Source organism: Saccostrea cucullata, unplaced genomic scaffold (genome assembly GCF_032062105.1).
Source record: "Saccostrea cucullata isolate Sc308-1 unplaced genomic scaffold, CSIRO_AGI_Scuc_v1 ctg2091, whole genome shotgun sequence".
NCBI lineage: Eukaryota > Metazoa > Mollusca > Bivalvia > Ostreida > Ostreidae > Saccostrea > Saccostrea cuccullata.
Genome location: NW_026936518.1, coordinates 11,803 through 34,330, shown reverse-complemented (window position 1 = coordinate 34,330; position 22,528 = coordinate 11,803). Strand labels below are relative to the sequence as shown.

The 22,528-nt window shown below is 33.4% G+C and overlaps 2 protein-coding genes across 2 annotated transcripts; both read left to right on the top strand.

The window, feature by feature from the left end:
- The first annotated feature begins 347 nt into the window (after positions 1–347).
- On the top strand, positions 348–2,408 carry LOC134245758 (uncharacterized). Its single transcript, XM_062728015.1, has 7 exons — positions 348–437; positions 558–645; positions 1,001–1,138; positions 1,454–1,524; positions 1,670–1,824; positions 1,937–2,009; positions 2,296–2,408. The coding sequence occupies exons 1-7, from the start codon at positions 374–376 to the stop codon at positions 2,298–2,300; spliced, it is 594 nt and encodes a 197-aa protein (XP_062583999.1). The 5' UTR covers positions 348–373; the 3' UTR covers positions 2,301–2,408.
- Positions 2,409–21,475: 19,067 nt separating this feature from the next.
- Positions 21,476–22,017, top strand: LOC134245757 (phospholipid-transporting ATPase ABCA3-like). Its single transcript, XM_062728013.1, has 2 exons — positions 21,476–21,789; positions 21,931–22,017. Exons 1-2 carry the CDS (start codon positions 21,510–21,512, stop codon positions 21,975–21,977), a joined length of 327 nt encoding a protein of 108 aa, XP_062583997.1. The 5' UTR covers positions 21,476–21,509; the 3' UTR covers positions 21,978–22,017.
- Positions 22,018–22,528: the final 511 nt, after the last annotated feature.

The following is a 22,528-nucleotide window of genomic DNA, read 5'->3' as shown; positions in this document are numbered from 1 at the left end:
TCCATGATCATCTTCATGAATTTGAAAAATCTGACAGTTATTCCTTATATTTACATGCTTTGATTCCGCCAATCCACGGGCTCCAAGCCTGCTTCTCTCTATACCCGCCCTGCACGTGGTTTTTTTGGAACCGCGCCAAAACATTCATGAGGAAATCAATTACATTTACAATTGGTAATTTTATCTCGGGAAAAGACATTGGAAATGTAAATATTAACAGATATATGTAATGACATATGCTAAGTTAGACATGTATTATTTCAGAAGTAACTCTTGAAAAATATACCAAATGGGGAAAAAAGCATTGCTGTGTTTGTTAACATGTTTCAGGACTCTCTAAACAAACATCCAGATCTTGCTGACCGTGCTGTTTATGGTTTCTCTCGGAGTCCATTCAGACCACTCCCTGACTGAGAGAAATCCTGGAACACAGCTTTGTATGGCAATGCAGTTCAAACTTTTTATCAACATTTTTTAGTAAACCTAAGATAATATATTGAAATTACAATTTATTTCATTATTGTTTCATATGATAAACTAATTATTCTTCTTTTTAGTAAATAATCTGTTAACAACAAACCTGCTGGGTGTTCAGGTTCCCAAGGTCGACGGGAAAAACGGTCCACTAGCCCTCGTATTAGAAAAGTAAATGTATTTAATATACAAAGCTGTACTTTAACAATCTTTGTAATTTTGTGCTCAACTGGCTATCAGTTTAGTATCGCAGAAATGTTCATTGTAATTTAATATCGGGATCATGGAAAACTATAAGATCATTTCATGATTTCTAAAATCTGTGATTTTTCATAGTAAGATTATTTGTGCACCATGAATGCAAAATTTTCTTCAATAGTTACAGGATATTGTGACAATTGTGATGTTGATATTATCAAATAACTGGATGTTTTAAAAAAATGAAAAGCGAGATTTAATCATGATTGGCTGAAAACATTTTTTGTTATTGCTTTGATTTCATAATTGTAAATTTCATGATTTGCAGTTTGAAAATTACCGATGTAAATCTACCTGGAGGTGTCATCAGAATTAAACAGAGAGACCCACTTGTTTTGACTTTGAATATCGACAGCGCGTCTTTGAATGGAACAAGTGATCTTCTTGCCAACTATAATGTACTGCTGTAAGGAAACGATACATTTATTCATTCCTTTTTATTGTAAAGAAAGATGATACAAACAAAAAATGGATGCCTGGATTGATATATATTTTTGCCTTTTTTATGCTAATAATGCAAATAATAAATTTCTATAATATTAGGAAATTGAAGACACTCTGTTATGTTCAGAATTATACCTTTCTGCAACCATCCTTATTGATGGATACAAATATTTTTTCACTTCCATTTCCATAATTGTGAAACTGACTAGAAAATTAAACGATGTAATTATGTCCCAAATTAAATGTATTTAAATGTTTTATTTTTGTATTCGTTCAGGCTTCAGCAAACAATCAATGGATTACTAGATGTTAGTGCTGAATTTGGATTGAGTGTTGACGTAATACCAGGTATATATTTTATAAAAACGCTTGTACATATTCACACGTAGTGAACTGTGATATACACTCAGAGAAAGAGTGAAAGAAATGCAGAAAAAGAATGAAAGAATATCAAAATATAGATTTAATCAACCTTAATTTTTAATTATTACAGATTTAGAAAGCAAAACTCTTCAGACCGAAAACTGCATAATTCAACCTTTAAAAGTGAAAGTGAAGGTCTCCGTCCTTGAATCCATTCTACAATTCCTTTTAGACCTTTTAACTGCTCTTCTTCAAACTACAGTGGAGAGTACCCTAGATGATGTGGTAAATGTGACATATTTTAGTAAAAATTAAAAAAAAATTTTTTAAATGTTTAACATTTGTTTCGGGTATTATTGTTGAAAACCTTAATACGCTATTCCATTCCATTTCCTAGATTTGTGAAACAGTAATAAGTACCATAAACAACGGAGGAAATCCAGTTTTTGATTTGTTTGGAAATGTTATAGGTATTCAGGGAAAAGCGTGCTTTTCTTTTTATTTTTATGTGAATTTTAAACACAATTCATTCACTTGATATTGATATTTTCCATTGTCATTCGTTACAACTTATCGATATCTTAAATTGTTTTGTTAAAAAAATAATAGTAATTTGATTTCAAGAAAAAACATTAATATTCTTAATTTTCCATATTATTTAACGAAGTAGACTGGAGAGAAAAATTTGAAATTAAGTACTTTAATTAATGATGGCCAAAAAGACTAGTTGGCATAATTTTCTTTATTGCTTTACAGGATAGAGTCAAACAAGTCAAACAACGATTAACCAAGAGAACGAACCATACTTGCTGTCGTTTAATGTACAACTACTTTAAAAGAATAAAACTGTTTTGCAAAGCAATACTAAAGTATGACTATCATTTTTTTATGGATGAGTTTTTTTGTTTTATTTTCAAGAATGTTTTGTATTCATAAACAAGTCATGTGTTTGCATTTGATTATCAATCTAAATCATCCCTATTTGTTCAAAACCCAAAACTGATTAACGAAAACATCATTGATACATAGTAAAAAAAATGTCTTCGTGGTTTTAAATAACTCGCCATTTTTAAGATTGATCACCAAGAAATACTGCCAATGATGGCCAATTAAAAGACAATGTAGGTCAAAAAAAAAACCAAGCTGTTAAGACATTTTAACAATCATTCTTTACATAAAAGTTATATTATTTATGGAGACAAATAGAAATAACTAACAGTATTCAGGCTCGAAGTTCACTCAAACAATGCAAATCAGGAACAGCGCAAACACGGACCTCTAAAACATCAGAGGCGTGATCAGATGCCTTTGAGAGGTTATCATCCCCTGCCGACCGGGCACAACATTGTCATGATGGAAGTTCCATCGACAATTAAATGTGAAAATAATGACTTACAATTAATATGAAAATCATCGAAGTCAATCAGCATTTGACTTATAATAAATTGTGTTTGCTGAAAAGACCATTGTACCGACCATAGAACTGACGAAATGATTACTTTAAACGAGACTACTGGTATTCTTATTTCACGAACTTGTTTGTTAGTAACTGACCTCGTTTATAAACTGATCATACGAAAAGCATGTCCCTGCGTATCAAATCAACTGAGAGAAATACCGGGTATAATTCAAAGGTATATTAATGCATTAGTAACGGAAGTTGACGATCGAAAATCTTAAGTCTCACATTTATCATCAACCTTGTTTTAGATTACTCTTAACGTCTAACTATAGTAAAATTTCCAGAAGTGAAATAGTTGTGTCAGACTCGGTGATATCTCTTATTTCAATTTTATTCGGGTGAACTGTATGGAGATAAAGAACAGTATTCAAGCTCAAAAGCTCATTTAAACAATACAAAATAGGAGCAGAGCAAACGCGAACCTCCGTAACATCAGAGGTGGGATCAGATACCATGGAGGAGTGAGCATCCCCTGCCGACCGGTCACACCTGCCATCTGCTCCTTGTCATAATCGGAAAAAACAACGGAAAACTCCGTCCTCAATTCAGTGTGTAAATAATGGACTTTCAATTGGTATGAAAAACGTCAATCAGCATTTGACTCAATGATAAATTTGTAATTTACGAAATAATGACTTTAAACGAGACTGCTGATATCTTTGTTTCACCAAATTGTTTGTCAATAATTTACGTCGTTTTAGAAATTGTTTATACGTAATGCATGCTCTTGCGTATCCAATCAATTAAGATAATATTATATAAACCCCTTACTTATGTAGTATTATACCTTGACCACCTGCATACGGAGTTTATATAACTCAGTTGATTCGATATGCAAGAGCATGCTCTACGTATGAACAATTTCTAAAACGAGGGAAATTATTGACAAACAAGTTGATGAAACAAGAATTTCGGCAGTCTCGTTTAAAGTCATCATTTCATAAGTTCTATGGTTGATACAATGACCTTGTCAGCAAATACAATTTATCATGGAGTCAAATGCTGACTGACGTTTTTCATACTAATTGTTAGTCAATTATTTATACACTGAATTGACTACAGATTTTCCCGTTAATTTCCGATCATGACAAGGAGCACATGTTGGGAGTGACCGATTGGCAGGGGGTGCTGACTCCTCCATGGCACCTGATCCCACCTCTGATGTTTGGAGGTCCGTGTTTGCTCTGCTCTTATATTGTATTGTTTTATGGACTTTTGATCTTGAAAACTGTTCGTTATATCATATGTCTGTAATAAATATATTTTCTTACTTTTGTAATACCTTCTGGCATACATGTATACCTGGTATACTAAACTGCGTATGTAGAAAGCTATCTTATTCTGGCATTTCTATCAAATTTTGTGTTTTAATTAATACTTGTAAAAGTTTAAAAATAATAAATAACCTTGTAACATAATGTAGTAGTCTTTCTCTTTGAAAATGTTTTTTACCTCAGGAAGTGTAGATTCATATTTGTTCAAATCATGACCCCCGGGTGTAGGGTGGGGCCAAAATGGCCGATCAAAGTTTTATATAGGAATATATAGAAAAAATCTTTAAAATCTTCTTCTCAAGAACCACTGGGCCAGGAAAGATGAAACTCAGGTGGAATCATCCTCATGTAGTGTAGATTTAAGTTTGTTCAAATTATGACCCCCAGGGTTAGGGTGGGGCAGTTAATGGCCGATCAAAGTTTTACATAGGTAAATGTAGGGAAACCTTTTAAAATCTTCTTTTCAAGTACTTCAAAGCCATGATTAGTAATATTAATATGAAATCATCCTCAGTAATGTAGATTCTAGTTCGCTCAAATCATGATCCCCTAGGGGCTTAAAATTCAAGCCCCCCCCCCCCCCCAAAAAAAAAAAACCACAGTAAACTTTCAGTTCTGATCTGATATGTGCTCTTTCCTAGCCGATGTGCTCAGGTGAGCGCTGTGGCCCCTGGGCCTCTTGTTTATATATCAGATACACAGGACATTACATCGTAATTGATCGGTTTTGAGGAAAGAAAATCATATTTTAGATTTGTTATTCCCAAAAGACGTCGCTGCAGTCTGTCCTTAAAATAAAATCGAACGAACTAAGTCATTGGTCCCACGGTAGCGTGTTGACTTATGATCTCTGACAATGTACACATTTTGAAGAGGTGGTAGGTTACATAAACATGAAGATGGCGGTTGACTGTTTTAAGTCTTTAATTTCCAAAAGGAAATTAACCTCTAATCAATTAAATCCTATTGAATCATTCGTATATTATTTGAAATATATTATTTTTAATAGCATTAGTTCCATTATGCATTAATTTAAATTCCTTAGAATGATGAGGTTATAAAATACACACAGAACTCAATTTATTTACAGGACAAAACAATGAACCCTTCTTTTAGAGTTTCCTTTCTCTGAGAAGATCAAAGGTTAACACACAGAAGGTAAAGTCTGATGAAGAATTAATAAGTCTATTAATCTTTTTTAAATTCTTTGTATTTCATATATAATACTAAGAACTGGTGCACTTATGGGCAACTGTAAAATGTGAAAAAATAAAGAATCAAATAAAGCAAATTTTTTCATCTCAAATCATTAATTGATATCTAAACCATACAATTCCACAAATTTTACCACTGAAATTCATGAATATACAAAGAGTAAAGCCATACAATGTGGTACGTATGTGATTTTCTACAGTGAGTTTTACCCAAGTAAACATTCCAATCGCATCATATCGAATCTTTCCGTCAGAGGTCGGAAAAACGACCTCGAATGTATTAACATCACCGGACGTTAAAAATTTATACATTTCCTGTTTATTCAAATATAGGATAGACTGACTTAGAAGTCCCTTCTGTGGTATATTTTATGTACTGTCATTACATTAAATAAAGTTAAACTCCATATTCAACAGATAAAAGGTTTTCATGCATTTATTTCAAAGACCGTGAATAGGGGATGGGGATGTCATGGCGATTTCGAGGTCGTTTTTTCCGATTGGTCAACATTCATCAAAGGTGTTCACTGTATAGCCAGACTTTGAAGTCGTGCCGCTTAAAGATGTTTGTATGTATTTGGTTTTAGAAACAGTAGAGGGTAAAGAAGGTTTAGTGCCTTCATAAAAGTGTCAACATTTTTATCATTCATGCAAGACAATGAGACAGGTATTGAAGTCCACCTAAATATTATACTATAGTAGTTTACAGCTAACTGTAAAGTTTCACGTTACGTCACGATCTAGTTGACAGCTGCGCTAAAGGTAAATTGTATACGTCTCCTAACCGGAAGCTTTACGACTGGAACTTTAATCTATCTCTGATTGGTTGCTCGTGCAACAAACTATTTCCGTGTCAATGTTGATGATTTGAGTTGATCAATCACGTGAATTGTTTACGCTGGATGTATCTGACGAAAAAGATCGTGACGTAACGTGAAACAATTAGCTGCAAACTCTAATACTCTTTTTTAATTTCAAAATTAAAAGAAACTAATATCAATGCTTATTGTATTTTTTTTCAAATGCAAGCGTGCATTTTCTTAGTTTGATCACTATGGCTTCAGGCATCTGCACAACCTCATTCGATTTTTTAAACATATAAAACAGCGGAGGAAGTATCATTCGGCAAACGCTCCAGTCGATGATCCGCCATCAGATTGTTCAAGTGTCGATTTAAATGTCTCCACCCTTAATTTAAATAAAAGAAACTCAAAGTAGGTTCGGTACGACTTTTCTGGATTTAGGTATTTAGAGGCATCTAAAAATATTCAATTGTTTCAAATCCATGCTGATTTAGGTGATGCTAAATGCGCTTTTTAATCAGAAATATCCATTAGTGTTTAACTATTCCCAAAAGAGAATGATTCCTTAATATATTCTTAAGAAAATCAGCACAGAAAAGGGATCCATTAAGTATTGCTTAAGTGCACTTGTCCTTTATAATTCATTTCTGACCTTGTTTTGCAAGGAAATTAAACTTAATATCATAACGGGAATGATATTAATCGACATTTATAAACTCTCCTTTAATTCCACTCTTTCCATTTGAAATATAAAAACAGTTTATTAACAGCCCTATCTCAAAAGTGGAGGGTTTTTTTTTTTTATAAACACAACCATGTAACAAAGATGCCCCCGATCCTTTAGGTTTCTTTTTTCAATTTTGTAACTGTTGTTTGTTTTATATATGTTTATACTCTCAATGTTGTCTGCTGGTAGCAGTTAATAATGCAATAATTTATTACGGATACAGTGACATACGATGGGTGATCAAAAAGTTCACGAACTATCTCTATATCTACAAAACCACATTTCAGATTAAAAAGAATTTTGGTACACACATAGCCATACACAGGGTCTATAAATAGCATATGCTGAATAAAGTTTTGCTCCTTGATTGTGACGTCACAATGTGAAAATGACGTCATTATGTAGGTCACTTGTGACGAAAATTGGTTGTCTCATTCGTACCCGTTCAACAGAGGACTGTAGAATTTATGGTATATCTTAAAAATCCCTTTGAAGTAGCTTATAATAATTTGTACACAATTTTTTAAGATAAATGTCTTCCTATAAATTCAATCAATAATTGGATTGGTCGTGTTAATGAAGGAATGCAGATGGTTAAAAATGATACTTGATTTGTTGCCCAGTGAAAGCAAGTTTGAAAAGAGATGTGTTTTTAATTAAGCAATTTGCTATCAAAGACATCCAATTTACACTGTGAAAAATACTTGAATATTTCAACAATTATATACTTATTAAATACCTAAGATATTGTTTACTTTAGATTTTAAACATAACAGATATATGATAAAAAGGAGACACCCTTTCTCTATCTACCTTGAATAAAAGTCTCTCCCAAGACAGAAGATTTGGGTTTTGATGGTCGCCATGCTTATTTTTGGAAAGGAAAATCTTATCTACCCATTCTGTTACCGAGCTTTGACCATTTCTAACAAATGAGCTGTTTTTGTTATAAAAATTATCTTACATGGAAAGAAATATAAAACTCAGAAAAATCTTTCAGCTTTTGTGACAGAACGCTACGGAGGGGGTCACATGACCGCCTATATCACGCGATTCGCGCATGAGCAGAACGGTGGCAGATGTGCATAAAAATCGGAGAGGACTAATTTAAAATATAATCAACACTGAAACCAAATATTGTTTCTTTTATGGAAGTTATTCAATTAGTTCGCGAACTTTTTGATCACCCCTCGTATACCTTCATACCTTTATGAATTTATAAAACAGAACAAGCTACTGACAGATAAGTTGATGTTAAAGGATTTCATCAAATTCGGAAATAGTAATTATTCTGCAAATTCATTGAACGTTTTAATGACCTTCGTAATAAATATGACATGATATTTGGTTGTATATTGGCTCCTTGTTCCATACCAATTGTTACAGCTTTGATTTTATGAGAAGAATATGGAGATAATGAACAGTATTCAATGTCAAAGTCCATAAAACAATACAAAATAGGAGCAGAGCAAACACGGAACCTCCGAAACATCAGAGATGGGAACAGGTGCAATGTAGGAGTGAGCATCTCCTGCTGACCGGTCACATACGCCGTGTGCTCTTTGTCATGATCGGTTAATAATGGAAATATCTCTCGTCAATTCAGTGTATCAATAATGGACTAACAATTAGTATGAAAAACGTCAGTCAGCATTTGACTCAATGATAAATTGTATTTGCTGACAAGGTCATTGTATGGACCATAGAACTTACGAAATGGTGACTTTAAACGACACTGCTGATCTTCATGTTTCTTCAATTTGTTTGTCAATAATTTTCCTTGTTTCAGAAATTGTTTATACGTAGAGCATGCTCTTGCATATCGAATCAACTGATATATATATATATATATACTTCGTGTGTAGGTTATGAAGGTATATTTACATCCGCTGAATATTTTCTCCTTTATTTCTTAAGAAAACCCATTGCGTTTATCACTGCATGAACTACAGTCGGCATGTCGCTTGTACAGATTTCTTGATCAGTGGCTGTTCCATCAATGAAACGTATAACGACATTCGCATCATTAATACAATAATTAATCTTTTTAATCCTTCTTTAAATAATTATTTAAAAAGATATAAATATAAACAATAAAATGTCTTTCTTTGTTTGTTAATACTGGAATGAACGGTCGCAGCTATTGCAGAAAAATTTACATAACCCGCTTACGCGGGTTATGTATTTTTTCTGCAACAGCTGCTTCCGTTCATTCCAGTAACAACAAACAAAGAAAGCATTTTATTGTTTAAATATTACATACGTTAGGGAAGTTGACGATAGAAAAGTTAAAGTCATCACGTTTATCATATAGTTTTGTTGTAAGATTTACATTAACGTCTTTTTCAAGTAAAATTTCCAACTATGAAACAGATGTGTCAGATTCTGTGGCATCTTTTATCTCAAGCTCACCAGGATACTTTGTATCGACGTAGGAATGGAAATTAGCATTGTTAATTGACAATACGTCGTCGATATACTGTATCTAAATGTCGAGTTGAAGGCCACGGCAAGTGTTTTCCTCTTTTATCGCATAAGATTTTGCACAAATTCTGCTTCATATGAATGCAAAAATAGGTTTGCCAAGAACGGAGCGCAGTTGGTACCCATGGGAATTAGATTGTTGGAAGACCTGGTCTCCAAAAACCACATTGATATTGTCAATCAGAAACTCAAGCATCTTTTTGATGTCAACTTCAGAGTACTTGTGTGTGCAATCAGAATGTTTTCTAACAAAACAATTTTGCAAATGACCAATGACCAAGTAAGTATATTTTCGAGTTCCATTTTTATTGAAAAAGAGGCAGTTATGATATCAAAAACCCTGGACTTTAATTTATTCACTTTAATGGCTGTGTATAAAGTTGAAAAGTCGTGGGTTTTTAAGCTGTTGATTTTGGTAAAATCATTGTCCAAAAGTTCTTTGGAATTTTTTAGGTATCCACATCTGATTTACATCACTCCTTGAATATGTTGTTGCACAGTGCTCCTGACGTTTTTCCTTCACTACCGTCAATATCTTAGTGAGGAGTAAAGAAAGAGGCTTGCTTGAACATTTACTGGAATCTGCAATGTATCTTTATTTGTAAGGATTTTTATGAAGTTTCGGAATCCAATACATATATGGTAGTTCAAAATCAATTTGGTTTTTCGGGATATTAAAAATACTCAAAACTGACATATGATTTTGAAGAATTTCTTCCTTAGAATGGGAACTATGAGTTGGATTACCACTTGTAGAATTTAATCCAAGTTCTTCTAAAATACAATTTATATAAAGAGCCTTACAAACGAAGACAGTGGTGTTACCTGCTTTGTCAGCAGGGACCAGTACGTACTGATCATGTAAACTATCTAATTCTTTTTCATTTCTGGATTATTGAATACAGAAGGATATATGGTTTTCATATTGCCCCTCAATCTTTTAATACACGATTTTAACATGAACTTGATACATTTAATCCATTCAGACAGTGTCAACGTCTTCTTTTTCATATCTGGCCCATCATCTGGCGTAATCTTCAACAGAATCCATAATATTTATGAAATTTCGACGCCACTTGAAGGATCAGGGTTCCCTATATTTAGGACCTTTTAAAATAAGTGATCTAAGGTCTTCATTATTAATTATATTTACGTCACCTATAATAATGTGTCCAGCAGGACTATAGTTATAGGGTGAAGAAGAACTTGAACACGATGGTGGATTATGTTTCAGATACTCGATGTCCAAGCCATGTAAAGGTTTTTTGTAATTGAGAAGTTTTGAAGCAATGATTGATTTATATTTGTAGAAAAGACAAGGTGTAGTATTTAACTGGAAATATGTGGAATACAAGACTGGACCCTTTTGTGATTAAGAATATGACTTATATTTACCGCGTCAATTCCTTTAATGGCATATTGAAGTTTAAGGAAAAGACGGATTGTTTAAGGAGCTCACGGTCGGCAGGGGATGGTCACTCCTCCATGGCACCTAATCCCACCTCTGATGTTTTGGAGGTCTCTGTTTGCTCTGCTCCTATTTTGTATTGTTTTATGGATTTTGATCTTGAATACTGTTTGTTATCTCCATATGTTTCATTTAAAAATCAATTCTGTTTTTAATCAACAGGCTACATTATTTTCTGTTTGTGTCATAGATTTCCTTTAAACAAGCACATGTGTATGTGGTTAAAGACATGCAAAGGCGGCGGAAAGCAAGTTTTTAGACAATTAAAATATAAAATATAAAAAAAATTACATGATGTCCGGCCACCTTTAGTGCAGTAAGAACAAAATGTAAACATTTCTTCAAATGGCTAAAATACATTATATTTTGATCAAATTTTAAGTCCATGTGATAAAGATACAATAAATATGCATACTTGAATGCATGTTGCGCATATATAATCTATACTTTTGCAGAAAAATGCTTTTGATATGATCCTTAGAACTGCGCAGCTACAGAATTCAGCAGAGCCGTAATAAATCCAAAAAAAAAATGCAAAGTGTGCAGTAATGTTCTCTCTACAACTATTTGTTGAGAAAATGTCTAAATTTTGCACTTTTTAATGGTAATTTCAAGTTCAAAACAACGTACTGTTGCATGTCTTCAAAATGAGTGTAAAGAACCATGAAAGTAGTTCATGGATAGCAGCACGTGGTCTATTTTTAGCACAGAATTTGTTTTCCAGACCTCTTTCTAAAGATGGAGGTACATAATAATCTTAAAAAGTAGAAGACAATTACAGTTGCAAAATGTTTCAAATAAGACGCACATTTTTAAAAGAGGAATTGTGTTAAATTGTGGCTTAAAATTATTAGTATCATTATCGAACAGTTGTTAAATAGTGTGCGTGTTGATATAAAAAAAAAATCTTAAACTCTTTGATTCCAGGCAAGGAAAACTGAGCATCAAAGTTAAACATTAAGAGTTTGTAAGTCTGACACATGTAGCTTATTTTATCTACCAAAATTTTAATCATCACCAATGAAACACAAAGAAATAAGACATATAAAATCGATATGAATGTCCTTGTTTTAGTACATGCTAGTATATACTGTATCAAAAAAGACATTTACAATTTTCATCACATCGGAGCACCATCTGAAAAGGAATGAAATTATTCAGAGTGGATTACTAGATTAACTGAATAAAAAACTTTTTTCTATTGCCCATGTTGTCAAAATTACAATTTTACAGAGTAAAGAAAAAAATCAACATAATTAAATATTTTAGACCATCTTAAAAATGACGTTTTGTGGTCCTCCCAACTCAGGGAAAAATTATTGGGTCCGTATATATAAGTAAGAATTTTTTCTTAAAATTTAAACATATTTGTTTACGGAATAAAAAGAAAAGAAACATGGTGTAATCGGGTGTAAGAAAATTGAGTCAGGCCAATTCTAAGCAGTAGGTCGGGAGAGAGGGCAACCAAACATTGTTTTTAAATTGCGGTCTCAACAATACAAGGCTATTACTTGTTCCATCACATACTAAGTGATGCAAAATTTCTGAAGCTTTGACACTATTTTGACAAACAAACATAGGATTTTTGGGGTGGGGGTGGGAGGTGGGGGTTAGCCTCCCACTTTTTTGCGAAGATAGACAAAGCATAGGCATTGGACCTTTCTTTACAAACTTGTGCTCTTCTCTAAATTTCAACGAAACAACTCAATATATCTTATCAAACGTCATATGTTGTTGAGAGCTTACAACTTTGTCAACATAATGAGACATGATCTGTTTTTATGTCCAAACATTACTCCATACAATGTGTTGGCCATCGCAAGCAATCTCTATTTTCTCTGAGGTGTCTGAAGGAAATCCTATACCTGACTATTTTTTAAATTCTATCTAACTCCGAAACAAAATTGACATATGTACCAATTTTCGAATGCAATACACTGCATGTAATTACAATTTGTTTTTCATGCACCGCATATTGTTTAACATTTTCAAATTAAAAGGTAAGCATCCTCCTTGTAGAGTTCCATTTGAAAATTGCTTCTATCGCCACAGAAAAGACTCTAACAGCGTAAACAAATGTTTTTTTTATCTGCTTTTTCTTGAGTTTTAAAGAAACCAACAAATTATCAAGACTTGTTCCATAGAAGATTAAATATAATAATCGTTAAAACCCATCTACAGCAGATATAAGCACATGCCAACCACGTGCTCAGTGGAATGATATAAGCGAGGAAACTCGAGCGATAAACAAAACAGTTTTACCCGATTTGCTGGAGTGGGGGGTTAAAATAGCGTTTTTTCATTAATCAGACGATGCGATGCAACAATTAAGTAATAAGTTATATAACCTAAAGATTATTACTTAGTAATTTCTTGTCTTGATGTTGTCATGGTCGTATTTATTCTAAAATCAATGTTATTTGAACTCTGTGTGACAGAGGAATGGCGGACGAAAAAACAGATGACCTCAGGAAGACGCCCATATGAAAAAATCACATTTTCAAGAATTATAGACAATGACAAGAAAAAAGCGAAACAAATAGTTGTAGTTATATTATCAATAAACCGAACTGACATCATTTTCAATGCATTTTTCATCTCGTGAATGCTGTAGCTGCGCAGTTCTAACATGATTAATTTCCTCCTAATTAAAACAAATTAAACTTAATTATTTACTAATTTTGGTCTCTAACAGTAGGTAATGAATGCATTAGCAATTTGAGTAACTTTGGGCTAGTTTGGTAGAGTATTAAGCGCATTCTTGGTGTTTCTTATTTTACACCAGACTAGATCCAATGTGGCTTGTACATCCCCCTAACTTTTTTTCCGAAGGATCTGAAGACTATCAATATATTCAATAAATAGGATTTCAATTAATTTTTCATGATATGGTAATTTTACAATTCCGTATCATGAATAATCATTGTTGAACTTATGCATACCTTTAATTAAATCATTAAAAAGTTTAATTGTAGAACTCGGTCTTGATGTTGTGTAATCAAGGACAAAGAGGTGTAAAAATGACCAACTCGATTTTGTGTGTGGTATTACTAAAAATGACATATACTGCTTCAGGGATAGCATTACACAGCCGTAACATAAAAAAAGTGTACAGATGTTATTTAATAGAAAGTGCTTGAAGTGGTAAAATTTTCTGCGATGCTTTGTTAATCAGCAACCATTTCTTTATGAAAAGAAAAATTATAAGGATACACACACCTGTAGCAGGTATTTCAGACTATAATCCTGATACAGTGTGTTGTAACAGTAATTGTTAAAATCATAGTATATAAAATTATGCATTTCCTAAGCAGGAAACTTAAATAGCAGACAGCCTGAATTATAAATCTGTATTCTACATAGGCAACACTAAAGGGATTACTTATGGGGTCTTCAAATAAACTGGCTTGTTGCGGAAAGTGTAAAATTTAAATTACGCAAATATATACATATCAAAAGTAACTGCTGAACCCTAGAATTAAAAAAATCACTCTAGTTCTACTGTAGAATTCAAACATGTAATAACATGGCAAATAATTGATATTATACAGTGTATATATATTATGCTACACAATCATGTACTGTATACTTTGTGTACCTCAGCATTGCTGACCTGGAATGCTCTAAGTCTTGTTGACAATATCAAGAATCATAATTTAAGAATACATGCATGGGCTAAAAACAATAATAATTCACAAAGGGCTCCCTTATCAAAATAATTATATGTACATGTTATTGTGGATATTTTTTTGTATTCACTCACCAAGTATTACAAGTCGGCACCGTGTAAATTGAACAGTAAGGAGTTTTGGAGAGAGGGTTGCAGTCTCGCACATATTGCTTTTGATTAGGTCATATGATGTGAATTTCCAACTCTATTTCATTACAAGTCATAAGCACACAAAGTATGCAAACAAACTTATTTATACTTTTGTATTTATTTATTGGCATGCCGAGGCATCGAATTCTTACGCAGTATTAGCTAGGTCACGTCATAGACGTCTTGTTTTCTGTGCCATGGTTTGAGACCATGCATCAAACAAACGTCGTAGGGTGACCTAGACTAATTAAGATTTGCAGACATCGGACTTTGGAGTCCTCGCACTTTGGAGGTACACAAAAGGGATATATATTTTCAAGCCTAAACAATGTTTTATCTCATTTATATACATATCAAAAGTAACTGCTGAACCCTAGAATAAAAAAAATTTAATCTGGTTAGAGCCAAGGAGGTAATAACATGGCAAATAATTGATATTATACAGTGTATATATATTATGCTACACAATATGTACTAAAATGGTGTACCTCAGCATATGCTGAATAATGTTCTAACTTAGTTGACAATATCAAAAATCATATTTAAGAATACAGCATATAAAAACATGTAATTCACAAAGGGCTCCCTTATCAAAATAATTATATGTACATGTAAATGTGGATTTTGTCGACAAGTCTGACAATCGGCACCGCGTAAATTGAGTGGAGTTTTGGAGTGAGGGTTGCAGTCTGAAACATACAAACTTTTGATTAGGTCATAGTGTGAATTTCTAATCTATTTCATTACAAGACATGAAGCAGACAAAGTATGCAAACAAACTTTTATACTAATATGATTTCTTTTCTTCATGTTAAAAGAATGGACTCCAACCTCCACTTGATTAACTCCAAAAATTTTGCACGAATCACCCTGCCATTTAATTAAGCCAAGGAGCGTGACCTCAATTCATATGCATGCGAAGATAAACAAGAATAGATATGGGTTACCCCATATCCAGATCTTCGACTTTTAGATTTAATAAGTTTAATAATGTTTAATGACTTTTATAAAAAATAAACTGCGCTGTCTTAGTGTCTAGTTATGGACTTTTGTGAGTCCGTAGCATTACGGTCACCCAGTCTCGTAACAAACAGTACACATACATGTACCTGTGACCGCAAGACCAGTAAGCGTTGGTCTACACATGTGCGATGGTCTAGCGACCTCGGAGTTTGCCGAGAAGTTACGATGGCAGACAAAACTTTTTTCTGTTGTTAGATCATATGAATACGATTTCTGATTAATAAAAATTATACAAACCTTGCTGAACTACTCAGTATATTTGACATTGTTCTAACATTTGCATCTGCAACAAAGTGTGTTTAAAATAGGTTAGGAAAATCAGGGCCGGGTCGGTGTGTTACACCGGGAAATTCTAAACTGAAACCCTTCTCTTAAAGTTACTGAAATTACTAATTCTCACTTTAATCAACATCATAACATTTTTTTATAAATATTGTTAAAAATCGAACTATACTCACACACATTTTTTTTCACTGTGCAGTGTTAATTTTTAGTTTTTTTGTAAATCTTTCTGCTTCATATACACTAGAATGTCACGGAAGTTCGATTTTATGCACGCTTTAAAAATGACATATCCCACTGTACACTAAAAAGAAACGTTTCCTTTTAGTATACATTAGGATTTGTCATTTTTAAAGCGTGCATAAAATCGAACTTCCGTGACATTCTAGTGTATATGAAGCAGAAAGGTTTACAAAAAAACTAAAAATTAACACTGCACAGTGAAAAAAATTGTTACGAGTATAGTTCGAATTTCCTCGACAATACATTATATAGAAAAAATACAGTATCCTTGACCCAAGCGCCTATGTCGAAGAATGACTAGATATTCTCTGCTATCAAACATGTTACGAAAAAAAAAAGCTGAGGAGGGAGCGAGCGTAGGAATATTAAATAAACATTTTTTATTTGCATTTCGGGGGGAAAGTGATCTTTGGAGAAAAAAATACGTTAATTTTGGTTTCTTGTACGTATGACATACACAGCATTATTCTTATCATAAACAATAATGTTGTATCTACTTATCATGATGGAACTATTTTCGTCGGAAAAATTTGTGTGAGTCGCCGCTGACTACAGTAATACATCTTGAACTGATAGTAAGCACTGATCAAATATATTAAAACACTACGAATCATTGAAATTGTTTTATATCAAGGTAACGATATTTTCTATTTAAAAATTCACTGTACGATAATTTGGATAAAGAAGCAGTTGGCGGATCCTGTTCTACATGGTGTGCTGATATAAAAATCTATTGTACAACTCTAAATAAAACTAACGAATACATCAAACTTTTCTTTCTTCGTGTTATGATTAAAAAATTAATAAAAATGCATATTAATCTCCTGAAATAAGAAAATTTATATCTAGATTTATAATAAGTGCTTATGACCTATGAATTGAAAAATGGTATATACCGGTATATGAATCTGTGAAAAATAATAATGGTCAAAAAATTCCTTTACCATATGTAAATTGCAAGGTGATAACTCGAACTGCTGCTCGTACAGTTATTTGTATGGATTATATCTTATGTGTGTGTGTTTGTGTTTATCTGTGTATATAACCTTTCAATCAGAACTCGATCTCTCTTGTATTTTTAGGTCACCTGAGTTACTCAGGTGACCTATTGCTATCCGTTTTCGTCCGTCGTCGTGAACCAATTTCAACCAAATTTGGTATACAGTATCTATGGGTGAAGGGGAACAAAAATTGTGAATTTTATGGTCCTCGTCCCCCTGGGGCCTGAGGGGTAGGACCAAAACCACTAAAATTATTGCAATCTTTAAAAATCTTCTTCTTTACTCCTGGACATCAAGCAGACAAACTGTTGGCATGAATGTAATGACCAATGACTCCTCCACCAAAATTGTGAAATTCATGTCCCCAAGGTCAGGGGTTCTAGTGCTAGGGCGGGGCTATATAGATTATATAGTGAAAATGCATTAATTCTTTGGAAATCTTCTTCTCTGCTCCTGAGCATTAAGTAAACTAACTAAGTACATAGTTATGATGAGCAAGAGTGCCTCTTCCAAAATTGTGAATTTTATAGCCCCAGGGTCAGGGGTTCTGGTGCAAGGACGGGGTCCTTTTGATTGCATTAATTTTTTGAAAATCTTCTTCTCTGCTTCTGTGTATCAAATAAAGTAAGTACATAGTTATGTTGAGCAAGAGTGCCTCTTCCAGAATTGTGAATTTTATGGCCCCAGGGTCAGGGGTTCTGGTGTTAGGGCGGGGCTCTATTGATCATACAGTAAAAATGCATTAATTCTTTGAAAATCTTCTTCTCTGCTCCTGGGTATTAAATAAACTAACTATTAAGTACATAGTTATGTTGAGCAAGAGTGCCTCTTCCAAAATTGTGAATTTTATGGCCCCATGCAGGGTCAGGGGTTCTGATGTCAGGGCGGGGCTCTATTGATGATATAGTGAAAATGCTTTAATTCTTTGAAAAATATTCGTTATTGCTCCTGGGTATTAATAAACTAACTTAGCACATAGTTATGATAAGAGAGAGTGCCTCTTCCAAAATTGTGAATTTTATGGCCCCAGGGTCAGGGGTTCTGGTGTCAGAGCGGGACTATATTGATTTAATATATAGTTACAAATGTAAGATACATTTATTCTTTGAAAATCTTTTCCTTTGCTCCTGGGTTTTATGCCAACGATCCAAGTATACGAGGGGTGATCAAAAAGTTCGCGAATTATCTCTATATTTAGAAAACAGCAATTCAGATCAGAATGAAATTTGGCACACATAGAGTCATACACATGTTCTGTAAAAAAATATGTAATGGAACGTTTTGTCCCGTGTTTGTGACGTCACAATTTGAAAATGACGTCATAAGGTAGATCACTTGAGACAAAAAATGGTTGACTCAGTCGTATTCGAGAAATGAACGGCTGTAAAGTTAAACGTATATCTTAGAAACTCCTTTGTAGAATTTTATAATAATTTGTACACGGTTTATGATGACAAAAGACTTGCCATAAGTTTTGTCATTAATTGTATTGATTGATTAAGTGAAGGAAGGGAGATATTTAAAAATGATGTTTGTTCTGTTTCCCGGTGAAAGCAAACTGGGAGAGAGACATTCCTTTGTTAAGCAATTTAATTTGAAAGATCGCCAACTTACAGTTAGAAAGGATGATGAATATCTTTACAATAATATAATTATCTAATCCCTAAAATATCGTTTATGTTAGACTTTAAACATATAAGATATGATAAAGTGAAGGCACTCATACTTTATCCACATGAAATAAACGACGCTCAAAAGACAGAGGACTTGGGTTTTGATGGTCACCATGCTTATTCTGAAAAAGGATATCATTATCCACCCACACTATTGCAGAGATTAGGCCATTTCTGACAAATGTACTATTTTTGTTGCAAAAAATAACTTGCATGGTAAGAAATAAAAGAATCCGAAAAAATGTTAAGCTTCTGCGACAGAACGCTAAAGAGCATGTCACGTGATCGCCTATATCACGTGATCCGCGCATGGGCAGAATGATTGCAGATGCGCATTAAAATAGGAGAGGACTACTTTGAAACATTTTCAACACTGAAACCCCATATCATTTCTTTTACGGAAGTTATTCAATTAGTTCGCGAACTTTTTGATCACCCTCGTATATGTTTATGATGAAGAAAGGTGCATCTAGCAAAATGGTTATTTTTTTTTATCCCCCCCCCCCGCGGGTCAGGGGGGATAACATATAGTCTGAAAATAAATTAATGCTTTGAAATCTGCTCTTTGGTTTTAATCAACTATTTTATGATATAATATACAAAATTTTGAAATATGTGGCCCCAGGGTCAGTGGTTCCTTTGGGGTGATGTGCGCAACTTGTTATAAAGTTGAAGTGCATTTTCTCTTTGTTACTCTGATCTGCCTCTGGATATTAAGTAAATAGAGTAAGCATGCTAAGTCTATAATTATGACAAGCAATGAAGCCTCTTTCAAAATTGTGAATTGCGAATTCCATGGCCTCTGGTTTAAAAACATGAACCAAATTTAATTGTTTGAAAGTTGTTACACAATACTCAGGTGACCTATAAGGCCCGTGGGCCTCTTGTTGTTAAAGTGTGCAGTCAAGAGCACAAAATAGGAAAGTGGTATTATCTATGTATCTATCACATAAAAGTTGCTAACTTTTTTCCCTGCCTAAAAGCTTTCAAATTAAAAAAAATCAAAAACACATCCATCTTAGACGGTTGTAGACAGCATTTCTCACAAATACTTTGTAATATGAAAAAGCTGAAATATTTGAAACAAAGAAATTAAGGCTGGTCCACTACTCAGTGTGGGCATGCCAAGAATTCCTGGACATTTTCCATAGCGATAAAAGAATAATTGATGCAAATCACCAATATTCCGCAACAGTGGCGAGACGCACAGTTTAACGGTGGTTGCTTTGAGGGCGTGGATCCCAAGTTTTCACTTTTCTTAGTAAATAAAACAGCTTCTGTACCAAGGGTAGTGGATGACGTCATAATGATAGTAATGGAATGACATATTGCTGTTTACTTGAGGTTTTCATTCTCTAGATTAAGAGTCACAAAGTTATCGTTATTTATAGAAAAAAGCCAATTGTTCGAACGATGTCGATCCTGTCAGACTCTGTGGTATCTTAAATTTCAAGTTCACCAGGATATATCGTATCGACATAAAAGAATGGAAATTACCATTGTTAATTGACTATACGTTGTCGATATATCTAAATGTCGTGTTGAAGACCACAGCAAGTGTTTTCTTCATTTCACGTATAAGCTTTAAGACACATTCTGCTTCATATGAAAGCCAAAAATAAATCTGCTAATAATGGGGCGCCATTGGTACCCATGGGAATTCCAATAGATTGTTGGAAGACTTGGTCAAAAAAAAAAAAATATTGTCAATCACAAACTCAAGCATCTTTTTAATATCATTTTCAGAATTCTTGTATGTACAATCAGAATGTTTTTTTAATAAAATAATTTTGCAAATGACCATTGACAAGGTTATGCAGTAAATTACGAATTCCTTTTTTTATTTTCAAAAATTAAATTTGGTACCGATTACTTTATTAGGGAGGGATTCTTGTCATACTTTTATTGTAGAATCTTCAAAGTTATTTAACAAATATTTTATCTGAATGATAGTTGCATTCGACCGTTTTTATTTGGCCGCCATATTGGAGGTCGACTTAGTGAATATAGCAGTGACAGGTCAAGATCAAAAATTTATTACTTCATAATGACATAAAGCATAACAAATTACTTTTATCTGCCATCTGATGCCTATTTCTTCTTTATAAATTTAATCGTTTTTCTGTTTGCATTACATGATATTACCCTAAAGGGTCTACGAGATGATGGTACCAAAATTGACATACAAATTAATTAAAAAAAGATATTGGTTAATCCGAATTGCTTAGCTTATCAAATTGTTATTTAAGTTCTATTAAATTTTGACTGTTAATCAATGATAAACATTTTGAACACCTTTAGATCTATAAAATACCGTTATTAACTTAGCTCTTTTTCTGAAAAAAAAAAACAATAAAAAAAACTGCGGAGATATTCGTCTATTTTGGACAGTTTTAGTTCAAATTGTTGGCAATATCAAAAATGAAAATCTGTATACATTTTTTTTTTCATTTTGCTTACAGATTCAATAACGAAATTCTTTGCACCTGTCCAAAAATGGTGGCCGGACTCTTCTCACAATTTCTGCTATTGTCGTGGAAAAATATACTTCTGCAAAGACGAAAAATATGCGTGACCGTTTTTGAAATTATTCTTCCACTAGCTTTTCCCGTGCTATTAATAGTTATCAGAAATCTAGCTGATTATGACTTCAAGATCAAAGAGGCGACGACGTATGAAAAGGAAAGTCTAGCCACGGGATACCACAGCATTCTGTACGTCCCCAATACCACGCTTATTGAAAGTATCCTCAGCAACTCACGACAAATTATTAAAGGTAATGTTTGCTTATCATATGAATTACGTACAAATTAATTATTCAGATAATATGTTGAGTTGAAGTCAACTGCCAAACTTCAGTTTAAACATAAGTGTTCTGAGTGTATAAATGTATGTTAAAATTGTTTATTTTTTCCAGAAAGCAGAAGTTATGGAGATTTGGACTTAAAAGGTATGGACTTCTGACATTCTACATACTTAGTAGTGGAATTAAATGATCAGTTATGGAAAGCACGACTGTCACAAGACAGCATCAACTATTTGAAGTGAAAATTTCATAACTGTACTTTATATGTTCAGGAAAAACCATATTTAGTCATATAAAAGCATCTTCAGGTAATGTAGGTGCAAAACTGTCCATATTATTATTCCTTCGGGGACTAGGAGAGTCCAAAATGGGCGAACAATGTTAATAAAGAATTTTATGGGTGAACATGAAATTCGCGTTCATATAGTAACTCAAGTGAGCGTTTTGGTTCTCTTTTATTTGATTTTGAATTAAATTTTGTTTGTTTAAAAAATTGTTGTTCAACGTCCCTCTCGAGAATTTTTCACTCATATGGAGACGCCACCAAATGCCGGCGGAGAGCTGCAAATTTTGTCCAATACCCGGCACTCAGGGCCATTGAGCAGGGAGGGGTTGTTTTCGAGCCAAACCATTACTGCGATACGGGACCTCGGTTTATACGGTCTCATCCAAAGGACCGGTCTCCAAGTCCCACAGTGAGATTCGAATC

Bases quoted from the DNA above. Each gene is read 5' to 3' on its own strand.
- LOC134245758 (XM_062728015.1), top strand. From the start codon at position 374: ATGGTTTCTCTCGGAGTCCATTCAGACCACTCCCTGACTGAGAGAAAT. The intron at 438-557 runs GTATGGCAATGC...TCTTCTTTTTAG, and splicing joins AAATCCTGGAACACAGCTTT to TAAATAATCTGTTAACAACA. The intron at 1,825-1,936 runs GTAAATGTGACA...TCCATTTCCTAG, and splicing joins AGAGTACCCTAGATGATGTG to ATTTGTGAAACAGTAATAAG.
- LOC134245757 (XM_062728013.1), top strand. From the start codon at position 21,510: ATGGTGGCCGGACTCTTCTCACAATTTCTGCTATTGTCGTGGAAAAAT. The intron at 21,790-21,930 runs GTAATGTTTGCT...TATTTTTTCCAG, and splicing joins CTCACGACAAATTATTAAAG to AAAGCAGAAGTTATGGAGAT.